The sequence below is a fragment of the Lissotriton vulgaris genome, chromosome 3_1 (genome assembly GCF_964263255.1).
Source record: "Lissotriton vulgaris chromosome 3_1, aLisVul1.2, whole genome shotgun sequence".
Lineage (NCBI taxonomy): Eukaryota > Metazoa > Chordata > Amphibia > Caudata > Salamandridae > Lissotriton > Lissotriton vulgaris.
The window spans coordinates 237,856,082-237,878,670 of NC_141689.1; the positions used below are offsets into that span (position 1 = coordinate 237,856,082).

Sequence of the window (22,589 nt, forward strand, 5' to 3'; positions counted from 1 at the left end):
ACTGCGGTTTAAGGGCCTCAGTGAGGAGGTTAGTCCTCATGGCCGCGACGGGGAGCTCAAGGCCCAAGGCCGCCCGCGTCAACACCACACTGAAGGTTGCCCCCTCCTCCGTAGCCACGGTAGGGGGTGAGACAAAACCAGTGTCTGGCGAAGTGTCCAGACCACTGGCATCCCCAAGTTCACCTGTCCAGTCCTGCTGGGACTGACACTCACGTGCCAGAGGGTCCTCAGACCCCTCCCAATACTCCTCATCACCCATGTTCTGAAAATCAGAGTTGTCTAAGGATGGGGCCGGTTCATTGAAGTAAAACTCTCCAAGCGGCGTAGAAAGTGGCGCCCAGCGGCGCTGTTCCGACACCGGAACCGGATGGAGGGAGGCATCGGGGATGGCGGCACCCGAAGGCGGCGCCAGAGGTGACACCCATGGCCATGAGGAAGTGCTCGATCTCCTCTGGCGTCGCTAGCTGCCCAGGGACCGGAGGGTATGGGGCAGGTCGCGACGCCCGCAACTCCGATGGAGCCGCGTGGGCGGTGTCACCCGAAACCCCAGCCGCGTCTCGCGAGCATCGGGGGAAGTCGGAAGAGCGATGACTTCTCTTTGACTTCTTGTGCTTACCAGACAACTTCGAGCCTGAAGAGTGATGTCGACTGCCGGAGCTATGATGGCTCCGACCCCGCGACCGGCCCCTCGACCTCCGTCCGGACTGGGACCTCTCGCGGCGCGGGGCCGACTGCCGGAGCTCGAGCCGCTTGCGAGACCGCTTCTGCCTAGCTTTCGAAGTCAGGGCTCGGCAGTCGGGGCAGGCCTTGTCGTCGTGGTTGACGCCGAGACAGTGAAGACACTGGCGGTGAGGGTCAGTTACCGACATCAGTGGGTCGCAGTCCTCACAGAGTTTAAAACCAGGCATCCCTACCGGCACCGTTCGGAGTCGATGACTCGAAAAGGAGCAAAAGGGATAGTAAAAAGTTTAGTCAAAAAGTGACTAAGGTACCACTTTTTCCGGATCTGCGCTGCTGGCGCGGAAAAAAGAAGAACTGACGTCAGCACGCGGAAGCGGCGTCTAAGTACTCCGACGACGTCATCACGGCACCCATGACGCCGACGACGGACGCGGACGACGCCTACCGACACGCAAGGGTACTGCTACGCACAAATTTACGGATCCAGTCTGACGCCTGGGGATATTCTAAGGTAAGGAATCTAATACTAACCTGTTTCTTTCAGATTAGACTCACATCACACTAGAGGGCCTCATTGCAGTGCTTAATTTGTGCTTGTGGTTTCCAGTGCGCAGCACCGGCACTTAATTGGGAACGCCAGCACTGTGACGGGATGCCACATCAAGGTGGCACTGTCTGTATAATTTAGAGATGAGCAGAACAACAGCTGTTTATTAATTCAATATACATTACAAACTATTAATTCCTCACACCCAAGCCATTCTCATAGCTATGGGGGCCAAGTATAGTCTGAATAATCACACTTGTAGGAGTGTTCTGGTTGGTAGTTGCATAGGTATTGTCGTTGGCAGTGCTGGCAAGGCAGTGGATGGTTAAAGCTGCAGTGAACTGCTGGCCAGGGCCCTGGCACATATTTATTATATATTAAGAACTGGCCCTCTGTCGTGGTGGGGGAGCCTGCAGTCCTGGTGGGACGGCCCGCAATTGTGTCGGGGGACCCCGCAATGGCTATCTGCAGTACAGAGGTTCCGTCACAACTGCAGGACTCCTCCACGCGTGCGAAGGGCCCTTTTTGAATCGGGTCCTAGGAATCCAATTCCCAAGGTGAGGAAATATAAATTTTTGGTCAAGTTATGTTCCCTATCGTGTACCCCACCGTCTCCATGTACGAGTTTAAAGTGCATGTAACTTCCCTCCTGTGCCAGCTATGAAGACGCAAATACATTTGCGTCCAACGTTAACATGTCCTCTTTCAGACCCACCCTGAATGGGTTGAATAGTCCGTTCCTAAGTATGCCATGCCAACGTCTTTTTGTAGTGTACTTTACACGTTTTCAGCTCTGGCAAAGTAGGCCCGGAATTCTGCCATCGAGCCTTTTTTCCGCCTTCTGACTCTGAAAGCCTCGGCCCAGGCTGCCCAGGCTGCCCCCGTACCTGTGAACTCTGCCTTACTTCCAGCGCGGCCCACCGCGCTCAGCTCAGCCTGCTGCCTGCCAAGAATGAATTCAACCTTTGAGTTATCTGTTTCCCTCTCCGAAGATGCATTCTTGCCTACTAGTTTAAGTAAACATTCCCCCAGCTGCAGAGCGAAGGGCCTGGCCTTACTGTCTCTGTGCAAGTAATTCATAGCCTCTGTTACCACGCTACCATGGAAGGCCCATGCCCCCACGCTTCTCATGCAGACACTTAGGCGCTTATACACGCACTCACAGTCAGTATAGAATAGCTTCTGCCCCAGAGACCTTTCCGCCCAGATAGCTCAGTTCCTAAACATCAGATATCAGATATGATAGAAGCACAAGTTGATCTGACATGCCAGACTTCTGTCTCTTTCCGTTAGTCTAAATGTCAAGTCCCCAGCACCTTCCAGCTTCACGTCAATCACACGTCATGCAGCTGCGCACGCATCCAGGCTTCAGATTTCTGCTGACATTGCAAGATTCTGCTCTTGTTGCCACCCACTTATGACACCTACCTGTGACGTTTCTAGCACACACCTCTATGTTCACGCCTCCTAATTACGTATCATGACCACGTGTGTGTTTTATCTTGTTTCTCTCAGCTGTTACGCCTTCTGCATTGACTTCTATTGTGTATATTAAGTATAAAAGTAATGTAATGTCAAAAGAATATTGCTCTATCCCTTCTTACACCCCTGTGGTGGTAAGAACCAGATATCCAGGTCATGACCATTCCTTTTTAAGGAATAAAACCCCTAAGAACTCTAACACCACAGACTCTGCGTCTTTCTTTCCGATTGAGTTATTATTGATTAAGTACTTACCTGCATAGAAATTAAGACGGTAAATTAAATATTTACGACATTTTGGCGCCCGAACAGGTACCCCTCCCCCACCTCACGCGCCGGTTGGTGCGTTGCAAACTCTGTCCCCTGCCATCAGTTAGACGGAACCTACGCGTACCGGCAGGATTTCCTGTATCTCCCTCTGGCCCACGGAGGTGACGAAGACTGCAATCAGCACCCAGACGAGGCGGTGAGGAGCGCGGAGGATCCCGACCAGAGCCTAGCCGAAAGAAGCAAGGTCCGAGGTGTCAAGAGGCCCACCAGTTTTCCGAAGTATCCACGTGTCGAGTCGAATCGAGTCCGGTCCAGTCCAGTCGAGTTTTCCGAGGCCTTCTGTTTTCCGTGCTTCCCGGTGAGTACCATTGCTGGGACGTATCTAGACGGGTTTGGGTACACAAGTCCGGTCTGCACTGTTTTAGACAGTGTATCTGTACTGTTTAGCAGTATCTCCGATGATTCAAGTTCTTGCACTGTTCTCAGCAGTGTATCCGTGCTGTTTAGCAGTACATCCGGTATAGGGGGTAGTAATAAGTGTTTTTAAATGTCTTTTTCCATGTGATCAATGTCGTTGTATGAGTGACTGTTTTTATGTACATTATTGTGTTTTTGTGTAACTAGCTGTATTCAGTATTAAGTAGCAAGGATTGAGCATTCAGTATTAAGTAAACAAGATGCCGTTTTTCAACAAGTTAAAGCAGATAGGAACTAGGAAAGGGATGCTAGAGGAAGAAATTCCTATCCCCCCTAGGGACACTCCTGGAAATTTCATGTACCATAAACATGGCATAGACGCCATACTGTATCTAGATTTATGGGCCGATTATACTAAACATCTAGATGAGAGACACAGATGGCCCGTTACCGGAACATGGGATGCCGAGTGCATCTTGAAGGTAGAAGAAGCATTATGGAAAAAGAAAGCCAGACAATCTCAGAAAGACGCCATAGAATTTTGGCGTAAGGAATCACATAAGCGTACAGAAAAAGCACTCCGTAGAGAAGACAGACTTAAAGAATCAGATAAAGCTCAAGAAAACGAATTAGTTACTGAAGGGATTCGAGTAAAATCAGAGCAAATAGACCGCGCACGAAACAATCTTGTAAATGGTATGTATCTCGTGGCCGAAGGTGCGCCTGAGGCCACTTCAGAAATACCGAAAAACCTGCCGCCACCATTAATTCCAACTAAAGTAACTCACAGGACCACTAAAGACATATTCCTGAATTCCTATCTAGAGGATGTAGCACCCGCTTACACCAATCTGCCTGTCCGCGCCCTGCCTAACGACGGGGACGGGGGTGGTAACCCGCCCCAAGATCATATTCCGCCAGTACCACAACAAGGTTCCCCCGCCCGACAGATTCCCCCTGTTCCACCACCTCCGCCACTTCCCGCACCTAAAATTAATATACCGAAACAGCTTCTACCTGATCCTACTAAAAAACAAATTCAAGTACCGATACGGACTCCACAAAGAGATAACGCTCAAGCTTCAGCCTCAGGAGGTGCGTCCGGGGGTCCCCAGACCCCGCCGCCAACACGTAGATTACACTTGCAGAAGCCCTTTATGCTCCACTCACCCCGCCTCGACCCACTCAAAGACCCGCTTCAAGTTTGCAGATACGACCCAGTACCTGGTAAAGATGATAGGATGTTTATAGCATCACTACGCTTCAGACAAGCTACCGATTACCTACTGTACTTCCCAGGAATGAAAGAGTACCTAGATAGAATATACAATTTTGTCCGGACTGGGGAAGACCCTGACAGTATTAAGGAAGCCATGGCATATCAGAAAGTCGACACTCAAGCGTATCTACTACGTTTTTTCATAAATTGCTTAATAAGAGAACGAGACAGGCCTGAGACGGACCAGGATGAATTAGATGGACTCAACAAATGGGGTCAAAATATATCTGAAGGAAAACATGATAAAGGGGGTTGCATAGCCAGTATGTACAAGAAAATAAGAAAAGAAGTAATAGAGATACACAAAAAAGAAAAAGAAAAAGAGAATGCCTCCTCCGGGGAGGAGGAAGAACGTGAAGAACAAGAAAAGACTACAGATACGATAGCATATGTAGGTAAGGGAGCTTACCTTAGGAAAGGCATTCGTCCAGAAAGCAAGAGAGTTTTTTTCTCTGGCTTAACCAATCCGAATTCTACTGAACATCAGTTCCAGGAGACTGATAAAAGGCTTCGAGACCGAATAGGGTACCATGTACTCAATTCTATGGATGAACAAGAACTAGCTCGGTCAGCAGTATTATGGGCTGACAACCCGGATATATATAATGATGACACAGTAGCGCAGACATTCCTGAACCTTTCCCCAGACGAACAGAAATTAGCAGGTGTATACATGATTCAGCACCTCCTCACGTTATACAGAAACCAACATTCTGATCCAGGTCCCTTACACGATACATTAGAAGCACTACTCATGGATAGATGGAGAGGTTTAAGCACCAAATTAATTCAAATAATTCTAGAACAACGCCACAGATATAACACTTTCGTAAGCTCCGAATATGTTCCCGCTCCGCCCCCAGAAAGAAAAATGTATCATATGGAACGTTTGCATGGCATTGAAAGTCAGAACCCCTTACGAGTAGTGCATCCAGTTATGGGTGAGGATCATACCTTGAAACGTGTATATGTACACACGCCGCTGACTAAGTTAGAACTGTTAGAAATGAAGAAACTAGTACCGTGTCATGATAAAGACCCTGCAGGTTTTCACAGAGAACTTAAAGACATGTTACTGATGGGGGATTACACATATGAAGATATCATGAAAATGTTAAAGGTACTGCTGCCCACGGGCATCTACGAGAAACTCAAGGAAAAAGAATGGGAGGTGGGAGAGAAAAAGATTGTATGGGCAGAAATAGAAGACGAAGAGAACAAACGTGTCCCAGGGGTAGGCCTTGGGGAGAAAACTAAAGCATTACCAGGTTTGATAGTACAGGTTCTGCCAAGATTATTGACAACTAGAAAGGAAGATTGGGACGCCATCTCGTCCTGTAAACAGAAACACGATGAAGATACTAGTGACTTCTATTCAAGATTCGAGAAATGTTTCATTATTAATAGTGGCCTTAAACCAAGTAGTGAGTCATACCCGCATCTTTTTGTATCAAAATTAGTCGAGAATTCCCTGCCATTAGTTAGGAACCGCGTGTACAAAGTTGAAAGTACTTGGCAGGCAAATACGCCATCCCAGATGTTACAGATGCTACAATACCATCAGAACAGAATTAGAGAAGAACAAGATCAGGAACAGAAACGCATGAAAGACACGAAAATGAAAATGTTAGTAGCCCAGTCGGTTCCAGCTGACGGTCAGAGAAAGGGTGCGACCCAGACAGGTCACGCCACAGCTCCCGTTAAAGGGACATGCAACTATTGCAAGCAGCCAGGTCACTACGTACACGAATGCCCAGTTCTGAAACATAATATAGCGACAGGTAAAACTAAAGAAAGACCGCATCCGCCTAGACAAGATCATAATCAGCATCAGTCTTCACAGAATGTACAGCATGCAGAATACACAGCCTATGCATGCTCCATCACATACAGCACAGACAGTAGCGGTATCACAGCCACAGCCCATTGCCGCAACTCAGCAAGTTTCACAACAGATGTACCAGTATGCCCAGTCCGCTTACCCCGATTATCCACGATATACATGAAACAGCCTAGAGAGGGAAGGTGGTTTGCCTCTTATTGAGATTCCTGTAGATCAAGAGGGTCCTTATGTACATAGTCAAGTACTGGGAAAAGACAGAAAGTTTTTAATTGACACAGGGGCAAGTCGCACCACAATCAGTCATGATGAAGTTCCAGGGGCACCCCTCTCAGGCTCACAGAATGTTTCCCTTGGTTTTTCAGGACAGCCTATTGTAAATGAGGTATCGAAACCAGTTCCCCTGGCTGTGGGTCCATTATCACGTGTTACAGACCTGTTACTAACAAAATCATGTCCAGAAAATCTGTTAGGAATAAAAACATTGAAGGCTCTAGGAGCCGTGATCTGCTGCTCCCCGGAGGGAGTTAGACTCTTTCTGCGGGATTTCAAGGGTCATTATGTGTTACGTGAGTTTGATGTCAGATTGAAAAATGTACCAGATCACTTGTGGGCAAAAGGCCCAACTGATGTAGGTTGTATGCACATTACACCATACCGTGTTACACTCAAACCAGGTGTAGTTTTACCCAGAATCAGACAATACAAGTTACCACCCGATGCTGTAGTGGCTTTACTGGAAATCATTGAAGAGCTCATTGCCCAAGGAGTGGTTGTAGAAACCGACTCCAATATCTGTAATTCACCCATCATTCCGATCCTTAAACGTACTGATCCCAATGCACCGCCAGTATATCGGCTGGTGATTGATTTAGGTTTAAAGTATTTTATTGAAGCAGGGTGGGGCAGGGAACAGGTGAACCACAAGATCCGCGCACCAATGCGCATCATACAGCCAATACAACAATGCAGTTACAATTTTGCAAGAGGCTCCATCCGACTCGGGAGCATAGCTTTCGCACCTGTGGGCACGGACAGACAACGAGGGGAGGGGGGGGGGAGAAAGGGAGGGGAGGGGCGGGATGGGGGGAGGAGAGAAAATCAGGAGGGAGGGGACAAGAGAGAGAACGAATGAAAAAAAAAAGGGGGGGGGGAAAGAAAAAAAGGGGGGGGAAGGGAAGGGAAGAGAGGAAAAGAAAAAAAAAAAAAAAAAAAAAGGGGGGGGGGGGTGCAGGGAGGAGAAGCAGCCCCGCTCCAAAAACCTACCTAACCAAACTGAACCCCCAACTACCATACCCCAACCCACCCCCTGTACTGTGCCAGCATCTACAGTCTCCACTACTGTGAAGTCTCCATGAATCTCTACTATACAATACCGACCCCACCCAATCAAGCAGGCGGGTTCGGCGGCGGCGTCAGCCTCAACAACCGAAGATATCTAGGGCAGGTGATCTCTCGAAACTCGGAACATAACAGGCTGTGAAAGGGCTCCCACAATTCCTCAAAGGTATCAGTATCCCCCAGGGCTACTAAGGACATCTTCTCCATTCCAAGAACGTGCCATAATCTGTGCAGCCTAACCAACTACAGAGGGAAGTGTTGTAGTGCGCCAGTGTATGAGAATATTCTGCACCGCTGATCCCAGCGCAATTGCGATCTGTCTACCCCTCTTAGACCTAAGGGGATACATCAACCCATTCGGCAACCCCAACAGGACATAGGCCGGGAATCTAGGCAGTTCTATCCCAAAGCATTTGTCCACCTCGCTCAGGACCTCTTCCCAGTAAGGAGCCAGCAGGGGGCAATCCCATAGTATGTGTGTTAGTGTACCAGTGTTGCCACAGTTGCGCCAGCACGTCCCTGGTATCGCCCTATCCATCTCGTGCAGTTTCTCCGGAGTGCGGTACCAGTAGGTCGAGATTTTAGTAAAGGTCTCTGTAAGACCCGTGTGGTAGGCCGAGTGGCGCGCGCGGTAGGAGATGTGGTCCCATTCTTTATGACTCAGCTCGCGCCCGAGCTCTCGCTCCCATCGTTCCCGACCGGGGTTGTGAATGTGAAATGAGGGGGGCTGCAGCATTTTATACAGGTCTGAGATCAGTTTGGCGTCCGACGTGCGAGTAATTAACCAACGCTCATACTCCGTGATTTCCTGGTGTGCCGCGTCGCGCACTTGGGGTTGTAATGCCCAGTGGCGCGCCTGCATGTATCGCATGCGCTCCGTTTCGGGGAGGCCATAATCCCTCCTCAAGTCCTGGAAGGAGACAACTCCTTCAGGGGAGTACAAGTGGTACAGAGTGCAGCAGCGGGCCACCCGCCAGCGCTCATAGGCACCCTGTTCCATCCCCGGGCCGAAGTCCGGGTTGCCAATGAGCGGCGTAAAGGGAGAGGGGAAGGTGGTAAGCTCGCATCTGGTAGCCACCGAGTCCCACGTCTGGAGCGGGACCCGCGTTACCAAAGACGCGTAAAGATTGGGGGGCCGATGGGCTCGCCTCAAGAATGGCACTTCCTGCAGCGTCCTACCCGCCACCGCCTGATCCTGGAACAACCAGTGTTTATCAGACTCCCACCGGCTCCATTCCATGAGATATCGGAGCTGAGCGGCCTGAAAATATTTCCGCAAGTCCGGTATCCCCAGCCCTCCGGATTCCGGTGATAGCATAGCGATGCCCCTCTTGATCCTCGGCCTGCGGCCCTGCCACACGAACCGTGCAATGGCAGTCTGAGTCTCCGCAAGCCACCCCGCAGGGGGATGGAGCGGTAACGCTCTGAAGAGGTAAAGCACCTGAGGCAGGAGGGTCATCTTCACCGCGGCCACCCTACCCAGTAGCGACAGCGTGCCCTTATCCCACCGGCCCAGCTCCTCCCTGATTTTCGTGCCTAGAGCTGCGTAATTGGCCGTGACCATCTCCGGGAGGGAGGGCGCCAACAGGATCCCCAAGTACGGGATCCGGTCCTTGGACCAGCTCAGAGGGTAAAGCCTCTGCAGTTCCACTCTAGTGGCAGCAGTAAGCGAGATGTCTAGGGCGGCTGACTTACCCAGGTTCACCTTGAAGCCCGCCACGTCAGCGAATAAGTTCAGTTCCTCCACACAGGCCGGCAGCGATCTCCGCGGGTCATCCAGCGTCAGATTGACATCGTCCGCGTACAGGCTAATCGCATGACGAAACCCACCCATCTGGACGCCGATAATGTCAGGGTTCTGCCTAACCCTCTGGGCAAATGGCTCCATGTACAAGGCAAAGAGCAAAGGGGAGAGCGGGCACCCCTGTCTCGTGCCCCGCTCAATGGGGAAGGGTCGAGAGCTGCCGCCGTTCACCCGGACCACCGCAGATGGGAACCGGTAGCAATTGAAGATCAGATGACGGAACTTCTCCCCTATCCCAAATTTGCTCAGGACTTTCTCAAGGTAGGGCCAGTGCACCCTGTCGAAAGCCTTCTCCGCGTCTATGGACAGGAGCATCCTCTCTCCAGGGATCCTGGAAGCCTTCTCGAGAATGTGTGTCACCCTTTTCGTATTATCTACCGTTTGCCTACCGGGCACGAAGCCCGCTTGGTCCGAGTCAACCATGCCGGGGAGGTGTAACGCCAGGCGTGCAGCTAAGATACTGGTGAACACCTTCAAATCAGTGTTCAGCAGCGAAATGGGACGATAGGACCCGCAGGCGGTCCTGTCCTTGCCCGGCTTAGGGATCACTGAGACCGTGGCCTGGAGAAATTCGGAGGGGATGGCTCCCGGTTCTGCGAAGGAGTTAAAGAGGCGAGTCAGCAGAGGCGCCAGTTCCTGACAGAAGGTTTTGTAAAACAGCGGGATGAAGCCATCCGGTCCCGGGCCCTTGCCCAGTTTGAGCCGGGATATCGCCGTGACCACCTCCTCGATACGTATGTCACGCTCCAGATACTGAGCCTGATCCTGTGTCAGCGACGGGAGCGGGACCGAGTCCAGATAGTCCCCCTCAGCCTGGGCCGAAGGGGGCTCCCCGGAGTAGAGGTCCGCATAAAAGCCGCGGAAGACGTCCGCTATGTGCTCATCGGTCGTGACTCTGCCTCCGGCCGGGTCCAGTAGTTCCTTCACTCGGTGCTGCTGGTGCTGCACCCTGAGTTTGTTAGCCAGGAGCCGCCCACACCGATCGCCCCCTGTGTAATATTTGTGCTTCAGGCGGAGCACCGCGTACTCCGCCCGATCTGTGTCAAGGGCCGCCAGGAGCTTCCGCGCCGCCTTCAGCTGCCTCCACACCCTAGGGGCCCCTGTCCTGTGATGAACCTGCTCCAGCTCCCTCACCTGCCGGGTAAGCTCATCTCTCTTGAGTTGTCGGTCCCTATTCTCGGCAGCGGAAATCGCGATAAATTCGCCTCTGAGCACGGCCTTTAGGGCTGCCCACTGTGTCGCGCGGGAAGTATCCCCATTATCGTTCACGGTCTGAAAAGCCAAAATGGCCGCTCTGATCTGATCCACCACCGACCGCCTATGCAAAAGCGTGTCTCGGAGCCTCCAGACCCCCCTCGGCCGAGCCACCGGCGGAAGAGTGAAAACGCCCTCCACCGGAGCGTGGTCAGAAAGAGAGAGGACCCCCATGTCCGCATTCGAAGCCAAAAGAAGCAGTGGGCCCGACACTAGGAGATGGTCTAAGCGCGCATAAGATCTATGGGCGTGTGAGAAGTAAGAGTATGCGCGGGTGGTGGGGTGGAGGCGGCGCCACACGTCATGCAGGTCCAGCTCCTCAAGTTGAGTTCGAATCGAGCCCGAAAGCTCACCCAACTGATGGCGCCGCTGCACAGACCTATCCAGCGCCGCGTCGAAAACCAGGTTCAAATCACCCCCCAACACTATGTGCCTATCAGAGGTGGATGCAACGTCGTCCAAGGCCCTGTGTAAGAATTGGTCCTGATGATCATTGGGGCAATAAACGGAGCCTACAGTCAGTGCTAAGCCCCCCACCTTAATCCTATATACTAGAAGTCTCCCTTTCTGTTCTGCTACCTTGCTCACGACCTCACCCCTGAACCCTCTAGAAAACAAAATGGCCACCCCTGCCGTCTTGGAGGTGCTAGAGGAGAAGAGCTGCGTGGGGAACTTGGGGGTACGCATCCGCGAGCAATCCTTAGCCAGCAAATGGGTCTCCTGCAACAGGCAGATATCCGCTTGTGAGTTTTCCAACAGGGATAACACTGCCCGCCGTTTAACCGGATTATTCAGCCCTTTCACATTGAGTGTAAGCACCTTAAGAGCCATCAAAGAGGGAGGTCAAGGAGCACATATCAAGAAGCAAAGCCCCGCCAGCAAACACAGAAGGCACCCTTCGAGGCCTCAAAACAGAGCAACATTGAATCAACCACTGGCACAGTACAGTCCCCGAACCCCAACACCCCACAACCAAAACCCCCCCCCTACCCCCACACCACCAAATCCACACCACCCCCGGCTACTGGCCCCCCCTCTAGGTCCCAAAATCAAAACATCTGCCCGCCCGCCCCAACCCCTTTCCCCGCTTCTCAAACTTTTCAAAAAAGACATTGTCCCAGTCCGGCCCGAAACGGGCAAGGCCGTGGTAAGTCAACCTAGTGGACGTCCAGCCACCACCTCCAGCACTCGCCCTTCCTCCCAGCCCACCTCCCGGATCCCCGCACCTGCAATAAGAATGAGCTAAAGTAGACTCCCCCCGGAGTGAGTTCAGGCCGTCAAGGCCACTTCGCCATTCGCCGCCACTCTGGAGGCCTCCTGGATGGCAGCCGCCATTTCTGCCCGGATTGCAGGCGAGCCCGGGCGCTCCGCCGGAGGAGAGGCCCCCCCCCCAGCTTGTTGCCATCCATTACGAGTGCTGCGCCTCCGCCGTGGGGCCGGGGTATCTGTGCCGATGCAGTGAGGCCCAACACCGCGCAGACATCTTGAAGGGACCGAAGCTGATGCAAGACACCGTTCCACCTGAAGATCAGACGGAAAGGGTGCCCCCAGGAGTACTGTGTCTCATGCTCTCGAAGGAAGTCCGTGGCAATCTTGAAGGATTTCCTCTTCTGTAGCGTGACTGTGGATAAGTCCTGAAACAGGGTCACAGGGTGGTCCCGGAATCGGAAAGGTTGCTGCCCTCGTGCCTCTCGGAGGATCCGCTCCTTCAAGGGAAAGTTCGGGAGGAAGGCCAAAATGTCCGGAGCGGGCGCCGTGGCTCTGCGGGGGCGACCCACCCGATGTGCCCGGTCAATGCGAATCCGAAAGTCCTCCGACTCTCCCAGGATCGCACGGAAGAGGGCCACCAGATATGCAGTCACGTCTTCACCCTCCTCACCAGACGGCACACCGCGGACCCGTATGTTGTTCCGCCTGGACCGATTTTCAAGGTCCTCGGCGTGGGCCTGTAGCTCAATCTGTTGCTCCCGTAGCCGCAGGACCTCCTGCTGCAGATGGGTGATCTCCTCATCTCTGGAGTGACCCGCCTCCTCCACCGTGTTCACACGGTCCCCCAGGGAGTCCATCTCTCTCCTCACTTTGCGGACCTCCCCGGCCACCTCACGCTTGAGTGTTTGGAAGTCCTCCCGAAGGGAGCTAAACAGGGACTCGAGAAATGACCTCGTCACCGGGGGCTCTCCACCGTCTGCCCCCCTGGTTGGTGCCGGGGAGGTCGCGGCAGGCTGGGCACCTCCGCTGCGTAGGGCGCCCCGTCCCAGCATTTCCAGCAAGGTCCGGTCGCCCCGTCGCTGCCCCCTGGCATTCGACATTGTAGATTAATAACGGACACTGAGGCTCACTGAACAGCAAAGAAAGCAGCTATATGCCAGCCGGGAGCAGCCCACACAAAGAGCACCAGGAGGGCCGAGCTGCCCGGCCGAACTTCACAAAATGGCCGCTCAGTAGTGTCGAGGGGACAACGCCCAAGATGGAGACCCTCTCTCCTTCTCCGATCTGAGATCCAGAAATCCGGCCAGTGGGCTAAGTCACAAGGCAACGTTCGCCGGGGTCCACTGCTTCAGGGAAAGATCTTCCCCGGGAGACTCGGTCCACAGTCCCGCACAGATAACTAGCCGAGGCGATCTCCTCCAGCGGGCCTCGTCTAGCCACGGGCTTGCGTAGTGAGGTGATGCCGACTCCGCCTCCGCTCTGCACCTCCGCTCCGTTCCGCTCCGTACAGCCGCTGTCGGACAACTCCGAGCCGCTCGCGGAGCCGTCGCCGACTCCCACTCCAACAGCTCATGCACCGCTGCGGGCTTCACACCTCGGAGGCCGGTCGCTTCGTCGCGCTCCGAGGGTTGGGAGACTCGCGGCTTCCAGCTCTCACTCGGGCCGTTCAGCGGGCTCCGACCTGGGCTTCACCGGCCAAAATCTCATCCCCGACGGCGCAAACCAGGCTCAGCAGGCTCTCTACACCTCCACCGTGAGCACCAGGCTCAGTTGCCGCTTGATCCGGGGGGGAATCAGCGGTTCCAAGCGGTGCAGGAATTCAGGGCTCCGGGAGCTCTCGGCAAGTGCGACCGCTCAGCCCGCCATCTTGGCCACGCCCCCTGGTGATTGATTTAAGAGAATTGAATAAATGCATTATTCCACAGTACCCTGTGGTTCCCGACATCTCATCCTTATTGACGGCTATTGATTCAGAAGCAACGTTCTTTACTGTAATTGACCTCAAGAACGCCTTCTTCAGCGTACCTATTGATCCAGAGAGCCAATATCTCTTCGGATTCAGTTTAAATGGACGAAGTTTCAAATTTTCACGCGCACCTCAAGGATTCACAGAAAGCCCCAGCATCTATAGCCAAGCACTGAAAAGACAACTTGATTGTATCATAATGCCAGTTAACACCGCTTTACTGCAATACGTCGATGATCTGCTGATCACCGCACGAAGTGAGCCCGAATGTGAACAAGCATCACTGACAGTTTTACATTTTCTGGCCGACAAGGGACACAAGGTGTCTCCTTCGAAGCTACAATTCTGTGTTCAGCAAGTTGTGTACTTGGGTCACTTGCTGTCCAAAGTGGGGAGACAGCTCACTCCCGATCGCATTCAGTTAATTGTAAATATGCCACAACCACAGACACAAAAGGAAGTGCGGGCCTTTATAGGCCTCACCTCGTACTGCAGACAGTGGATTCCCCAGTATGCATTTCTAGCCAAACCACTCATTCAGTTAACAACACAGGAGGCAGCGACTTCGACTGTCCTCCCTTGGACTCAGGAACATACACAGGCTTTTGAAGAATTAAAGAAAGCTTTATGCCAAGCACCAGTTCTAGCGACACCATGTTAAAGCACACCTTTTACACTTTTTGTTACAGAACGTGAGGGTACAGCATTGTCTGTCCTCACCCAAGATCAAGCAGGTTCACATAAGCCTTGCGCTTATTTTTCAAGCACATTGGATTCAGTAGCTCAGGCACTCCCTGCGTGCTTGAAGTCAGTAGCAGCGACAGCCTTAGCAATCAGACAGAGCGATTCAATTGTTTTAGGACATCCATTAACAGTTCAAGTTCCACATTCTGTAGAGGTTCTTTTAAACAGAACCCAGACTCAGCACTTGACTATAGCACGACTGACAGGTTATGAATTGACACTATTCCAGCCACACATAGAAATCAGACGCTGTAGCATTCTGAACCCCGCAACATTGTTACCTACAATTATGACAGATCCAACCCCGCATGATTGCATAGAGATCATTAATACAGTAACAAAACCTCGACGAGATCTAACAGATGTTCCACTGGAAAATCCAGACCTGACACTTTATGTGGACGGTTCATGCATGAGAACAAGTACAGGAGAATTAGTGGCCGCGTATGCAGTGACCACTGAAACTGAAGTTAAAGAAACACATCGTATTGACACACTGTCTGCTCAAGCGGCGGAGCTCACCGCTCTGACCCGAGCTTGTATTCTAGCCAAAAACAGAAATGTTAACATATACACTGATTCCCGTTATGCGTTCGGAGTCGTACACGACTTCGGCATGTTATGGCAAGAAAGAGGTTTCTTGACCTCTCATGGTGCCAAGATCCAACACGGTTCCCTCATTCAAGCACTGTTAGAAGCAATACATCTGCCTTCAGGCATATCCGTTATGAAGTGTAAAGCACATACTAAAGTTACAGATTCTGTTTCCCAGGGTAATGACCTGGCAGACCAGACAGCAAAACATACAGCATTGACTCACACCCAGACTACTGATGCGACAAAGACAATAGTACCAACTCAGTGTATGTCAGTCAGGGATCCCACCCTAGACGTAATCGATATTCAGACACATGCCACTCCTGATGAAATAAAGAAATGGACTGAACTAGGAGGGATCCAGACAGATCAAGGATGGGTCACAAAGGGAAAATCTACATGGTTCCTCCCCGACTCGATGGTCCAAATAATGATAAATACAGCACATAGTCCTGCACATCTAGGAGAGAAAGCTATGTTAGACAGTTTACAGAATCTCTGGTACAACAAACACTTACGAGCAGCAGCAAAACAGAAAGTGCGTACTTGCATGATCTGTTGTCAGTTCAATCCAGGTAAAAGCGTTCCTGTAGAGCAAGGTGGATTTCATCCTCCCGATCACCCTTTTGAAGTCCTCCAGATGGATTATATCCAGATGGACCGTTGTCGAGGATTCAAATATGTCCTTGTAGTTGTTTGTGCACTTTCTCGTTGGACCGAAGCATATCCAGTCCCAGACTACACTGCTCCGACCACTGCCAGGCAGCTGGTTCGAGAATTCTTCCCACGATACGGCCTGCCTCGTGTCGTGTACTCAGATAACGGACAGCCGTTCTCATCTGAACTCATGAAGCATGTCTCCCTTCTGCTAGGATATCAGTGGAGATTCCATTGTGTCCGACATCCCGAAGCCGCAGGCCTTGTAGAGAGGCATAACCAGACACTAAAGACCCGCCTTGCTAAAATATGCCAGGAGAAAGGGGTCGACTGGATAGTCGCCCTGCCAGTTGCACTGTTCTACATGAGAATGGTTGCCCACTCGAGATCAGGACTATCCCCGTACGAAGTGGTCTTTGGCAGACCACCGAATATGTGGGGGACGCCCATTCCTGAGAAAATTACTGATGTTGATTGTAGCATGTTGACAGATTACCTTGCCTCCTTGATGTCTGCACTCCAATCATGTCGTTCACAGGTTGCCGCAGCCTTTCCTGACAACACTGATGTAAAGCCGCATGATGTCCGTCCTGGCGACCTGGTCCTAATTAGGAACTTCGACAGGAAAAGTCCGCTGGAGCCCCGCTGGAAAGCGCCGAAGACCGTCCTTCTTACTACGAGGACCGCAGTGAAAGTGGAGGGCAGAAAGGGGTGGGTCCACACGAGTCATATTAAACAATGCAACGAACTGAAACCAGACCCTGACTCGTCCACCCCCACCAAAGACTGTATTAAACCTAGTGACTTTAAAGTACCCGAACGAGAGAAAACTCCCCAAGAGGAGTATAAACAGAAACTTCGATCTAGCAAGTCAGACAGTTTAATTGTTTAAGTCCTCCCCTAGGTGAATCGGTTAAATAGTTTCTGACATGCATCCCCTAGATCGAGATAGAGAGAGAGAGAGACAATTCAAGAAACATACCTATTGCAAATCACTGCGTAGTCACTGTATAGTGACATTATTAATTATGTTTTTTCTAAGTCTTCTGATTATTGTTGCAAGTATACTGCTTCCTATCTATTACCCTATTTTCAAGCGTGAACAATCTGCTTACAATGTTTCTGCTGAACATTCTTTTAGTACATTACCCCCTCACGAATTGTCTTACAGACTTGCGCTGCGCAACAACACATTCATTAGCATGTTACATCACTCCCATCAGACGAGCAATGCTACAAACTGTTGGATATGTGGCCGACTCCCTCCCCATCAGAAATACAAGGGAGTTCTGCCCCTCTTTCCGTATCCGTTCACTCACAATGGCTCCTGTGGTGCATGGAGTAGATTGATTAATTCTTTAGATTCTGATATTGCTGTTACCCGCGAAGGGGGCTGGGTTTGGGGAAACCTGAATTCAGTTCTGTTCGACGTCTGTTACCCTGATAAAAGTGGACGATCCGTTAGAATAGGAACTGATCTAGAAAACGAAGTATATGGATTAGGTAATTACACAGTTAACCTCATGATCCTTACTATTGAGTCCGAAGCTGCACCCATTCTCCCCGCTATGTCAGTATTACCAGTCACTGGTCGTCTTTGTGTTAGAAAGAAAGGTTCAGTACACTTAGGTCATAGTAAATGTACTACTGTGGTCGAATTCACTGATGAGGGTAGGTCCTCATTTCGAGCTACACGTCATTCTTACTTTGTTTGTGGCCATACCGCATACATACGTTTACCTCCAGATTGGGATGGTACCTGTTACATTGCTTTTCTTCTGCCCCCTGTTTTCCTAGCTCCTCCTGATTATCATAGAAATACAAATCTAGGAAAAGATAGATTCCGAAGAGACCTCCCGATTGTCGACTATACTGAAACGGCATGGGAGCAATACACAGATTTTAATAAAGGATTCTTTTTCTTCACAGGCCCCGTCCAAAACAGTAAATTAATACGTAGACTAACTAGAACACTTGAAGCAGTAGTACATGAAACTGCCTCTGCCCTAGGTAACTTAACAGAGGAGCAGTCTGCTATGCGGATTGTTGTCCTTCAAAATCGTCTCGTTATTGACGTCATCTTGGCAGATAGAGGTGGAGCTTGTAAGGTCATCGGGTCAAGTTGCTGTGTTTTCATTCCAGAAAACGCGCCATCTGTATACAAAGCTATTACACGTCTTCACAAAATTGCAAGTTTAATACATCAGAATCCAGGCACCTGGACTTGGTCCGGTTGGTTCTGGACAACGTTGACCGCTTGGGGATGGAAGATCCTATCCTTCCTAGGCATTGGTCTTGTCATAGTATTTAGTTGCTGCCTGTGCCTACAGTGTGGGCCGGCGATATGTGGACTGTGCGCCACATCGTGCATTGAACATTCCAGTTTTCTCTCAAACCGACAACGGAAGAGAGACGAGCAAATTATGTTACAAGAACAGACTGATCAATTCATGATGATCGAGATATCATGAAGGGTCCGTAGGGAACAAGGAGGGAATGAGGAAATATAAATTTTTGGTCAAGTTATGTTCCCTATCGTGTACCCCACCGTCTCCATGTACGAGTTTAAAGTGCATGTAACTTCCCTCCTGTGCCAGCTATGAAGACGCAAATACATTTGCGTCCAACGTTAACATGTCCTCTTTCAGACCCACCCTGAATGGGTTGAATAGTCCGTTCCTAAGTATGCCATGCCAACGTCTTTTTGTAGTGTACTTTACACGTTTTCAGCTCTGGCAAAGTAGGCCCGGAATTCTGCCATCGAGCCTTTTTTCCGCCTTCTGACTCTGAAAGCCTCGGCCCAGGCTGCCCAGGCTGCCCCCGTACCTGTGAACTCTGCCTTACTTCCAGCGCGGCCCACCGCGCTCAGCTCAGCCTGCTGCCTGCCAAGAATGAATTCAACCTTCGAGTTATCTGTTTCCCTCTCCGAAGATGCATTCTTGCCTACTAGTTTAAGTAAACATTCCCCCAGCTGCAGAGCGAAGGGCCTGGCCTTACTGTCTCTGTGCAAGTAATTCATAGCCTCTGTTACCACGCTACCATGGAAGGCCCATGCCCCCACGCTTCTCATGCAGACACTTAGGCGCTTATACACGCACTCACAGTCAGTATAGAATAGCTTCTGCCCCAGAGACCTTTCCGCCCAGATAGCTCAGTTCCTAAACATCAGATATCAGATATGATAGAAGCACAAGTTGATCTGACATGCCAGACTTCTGTCTCTTTCCGTTAGTCTAAATGTCAAGTCCCCAGCACCTTCCAGCTTCACGTCAATCACACGTCATGCAGCTGCGCACGCATCCAGGCTTCAGATTTCTGCTGACATTGCAAGATTCTGCTCTTGTTGCCACCCACTTATGACACCTACCTGTGACGTTTCTAGCACACACCTCTATGTTCACGCCTCCTAATTAGGTATCATGACCACGTGTGTGTTTTATCTTGTTTCTCTCAGCTGTTACGCCTTCTGCATTGACTTCTATTGTGTATATTAAGTATAAAAGTAATGTAATGTCAAAAAAATATTGCTCTATCCCTTCTTACACCCCTGTGGTGGTAAGAACCAGATATCCAGGTCATGGCCATTCCTTTTTAAGGAATAAAACCCCTAAGAACTCTAACACCACGGACTCTGCGTCTTTCTTTCCGATTGAGTTATTATTGATTAAGTACTTACCTGCATAGAAATTAAGACGGTAAATTAAATATTTACGACAAAGGAACAGACACAGAAACAAAATGGCCAGGTCCACTTGCTGTGGATGAACAAAACATGTGCCACATATGAATATATAATAGCTGTACTTGGATTACCGGAAGACAAAGTCTGCATTATCAATCTCTCTGCCGCATCTGCTGTTCTTCAGTATCCCTCCGTTCCCCACCACAGCGCATTTCTTGAACTGGGAGCGATAGTAGGGCATTTCCTGCAGTAAAGAAAGGAAGTCACTTTAACACACTCACTTATGAATGGATTATGACTGAAAACAATGTTTATTTTTTGTAAATAGAACTTTAAAAAAACAACTTATAGAAACCAATTAGAAGTTGTAGTGTCATTATTTCTTTGATACACAGGAACCGGACAAGGCAGAGAGTCAGATTGTGAGCCCAATGCAGACAGTGCAAAGGGAAGACATTTATAGAAAGATCTGAGCTACCATGACATGCCCCAAACTGCAATTGGCAATGAAGCAACAGCATTTCCCATTGATTGACAATACACACAATAAATATACATAGTAATGCAGACATGTGCATGTTCTTGCTTTCTAAAGTCTAGCTTCATCTTCATCCAAAGCTTCCTCTTTTGTGGACACGCTCACTCTCATCCTGGTTCTGAGTGTTTTTAGCAACTTGGCAGTTTGGTTTCTGCCCATGACAGAGACAGCCCTATCAATGTCTGGAACAAAGGAAGATACAGGTGAGAGTGCAACAGTAGTGACAGCAGCATCTGCCAGTGGTGTATCGAAAGTTGAGGGGGCACCCCTGCAAGGTAGACAGAGGCCCCTGCTCCGGATTTAATCCTGAGCCAATCACAACTCTGCAATGCAGCCTGCATGGAGAACACTGTATGTGTGCATGACTGTTTTGGGCTCACATAGGGAGTGCAAGCAACTTCTCTCCCTGCTCTGAGAGCAGCCTTGTCCAACAAAGATGCCATAATGGGGAAAACTAAAATGATAATAACCTCAAGATATTATCATGTTATTTAATTTGTTTTTACACTGCAAAAAGCAGGGGGGCGATTCTACTCCTGGGGGCAGCGCATTCATGTGAAAAACAGAGCGGCTGCTTTGGAGCCACTCTGTGTTTCACAGTGCAGGCGGCAACCCACCAGCACTTTCAAAGGGGATTAGAGATCCCCTTGCAGGTGGCTGTAGTGAGTTGCTGCACCCACCTGCAAAGGGATTTCTGGGGGGGTCTATGGGGCCCCCTTTTCTCCCTCTAGAGGGCTACTATCAGGAGAAGCACTGACAGAGCGTCTCCTGATAGCTTCTTTACCTCTGTTCCCTCATCTGTACTATGGCGCGGGCGCAGAGGCAAAGGGATTCCCTCATTTGCATGGGGCCATGCCCCCATGCGATGAGGGAACACTCTATGGAGATAGGGCTTGTGCTTTATGTGCGCCAGCGCTTTTGGTATTATAGAAGGAGATGCACAAGCATCTGGGGTCTCTTCTGTAATTCCAAAGTGCCTCAGGAGTGCACAAAGAGGGGGCAAATGCCTGTTGCGTCCCATTGGGCACTTCGGTAATACATCCCCAGGAGTCAAGAAATATTTTCACATTTCAATTTAATTTTGTGGCTCATTTAACATTTTTGGAAGAGAGATGTAACACTTCCTTTGTATGTCCATACAGTGCCAGCGTATGCGTAACTAAGATGAGTGAGTCATAAAGTCAATAAATCCCTTGTAGACATGTGCCATTGTGCCAACTGTTTCCATTGCTGCCCAGCTGGCATTTTGTTTTATAAACTGTGCTGTGTTCAGGATCAGACATCATGACTGGCGCCTGCTTGAGCCAAAAGGAGACTGTGTTCTTCCCTTTAGGAGGATTGGAATTAAAGGTTGGATCTGGACATTCAGGTATTTGCCCGGGGCATGGATCAACGCTACCATGATGTTAGATTTAGAATATCCAGAATGCTGTATGTGACTTGTAATCAAGAGAGTAGGAGGGAAGGGATATACTCATCTCACTCTGCCAGACCAACTGTGGTCCTATTGGCCAAAAGACTCAGTGCAAATGCTTAGTTATAATAAACAAAGCTGCAGTGGCTTTCAAATGTGCAATAGAAAGATCTGTTCTTATATCTCTGGCAGATTGCTTTCCCTGTTTTATAAATCAGTTAAATGCTGCTTTGACGCTTTGACTGTAACATAGTGTTTAAAAATCCTCCCAGACTCACCTCCAGCCATTTTTCACCTGTGTGAGGGTATGGACAGTGGGCTTCCCAGCAGTGGTGGCTTCTCCGCTTAGGCAGAGGAGCGTCGCCCTACTGCTTTTAAGCAGTATAAATAAAGGAAAACTAAAATGATAATAACTCTGAGTTATTATCATTTTAGTTGTTCCTTGGTACGGCAGCTTTGCGGGCAGGGCGGGGCTGCTCTGCTAACAGAGCAGGGGAGGAGGAGTAGTTTGCACTCCCTCAGTGCGCACCAATGTTAGGCCGGCCTTCTTGGGCTGACCAAACAGTCATGCGCACTTTGCATGCTCTCCACCCAGACTGCATTACAACTTGGGTGGAGAACATGCCCCCAGACCCCATCTGAGCGCCGAACCACGACGTCCGACCAATCACAATGCTGCATTGCAGCGTTGTGATTGGCTCGAGGGAGCCTGGATGCTTCCTGGAGTTTCTGTTCTTATCTAGGAAGAGATGACGGCGGAGAGAGAGGCGAGATGCAGTGAGGAGGTACGTTTTTTTTTTACCCCTCTCTTCACTGCCCTCCCACCACAATCTGTGCCAGCTGCTACTGCTACCTAGTGCCCTCAGC

At 50.3% G+C, this 22,589-nt stretch overlaps 1 protein-coding gene across 2 annotated transcripts in view; it reads right to left on the minus strand.

The window, feature by feature from the left end:
- The window catches only part of ST8SIA5 (ST8 alpha-N-acetyl-neuraminide alpha-2,8-sialyltransferase 5), a 410,270-nt gene that overhangs the window by 39,071 nt on the left and 348,610 nt on the right, over positions 1 to 22,589 (minus strand). For both annotated transcript variants that reach the window (XM_086960349.1, XM_086960348.1), the window contains one exon: positions 19,902 to 20,014. In XM_086960349.1, coding sequence (XP_086816475.1) covers positions 19,902 to 20,014 — 113 coding nt within the window. The remainder of the gene's footprint in view (positions 1 to 19,901; positions 20,015 to 22,589) is intronic.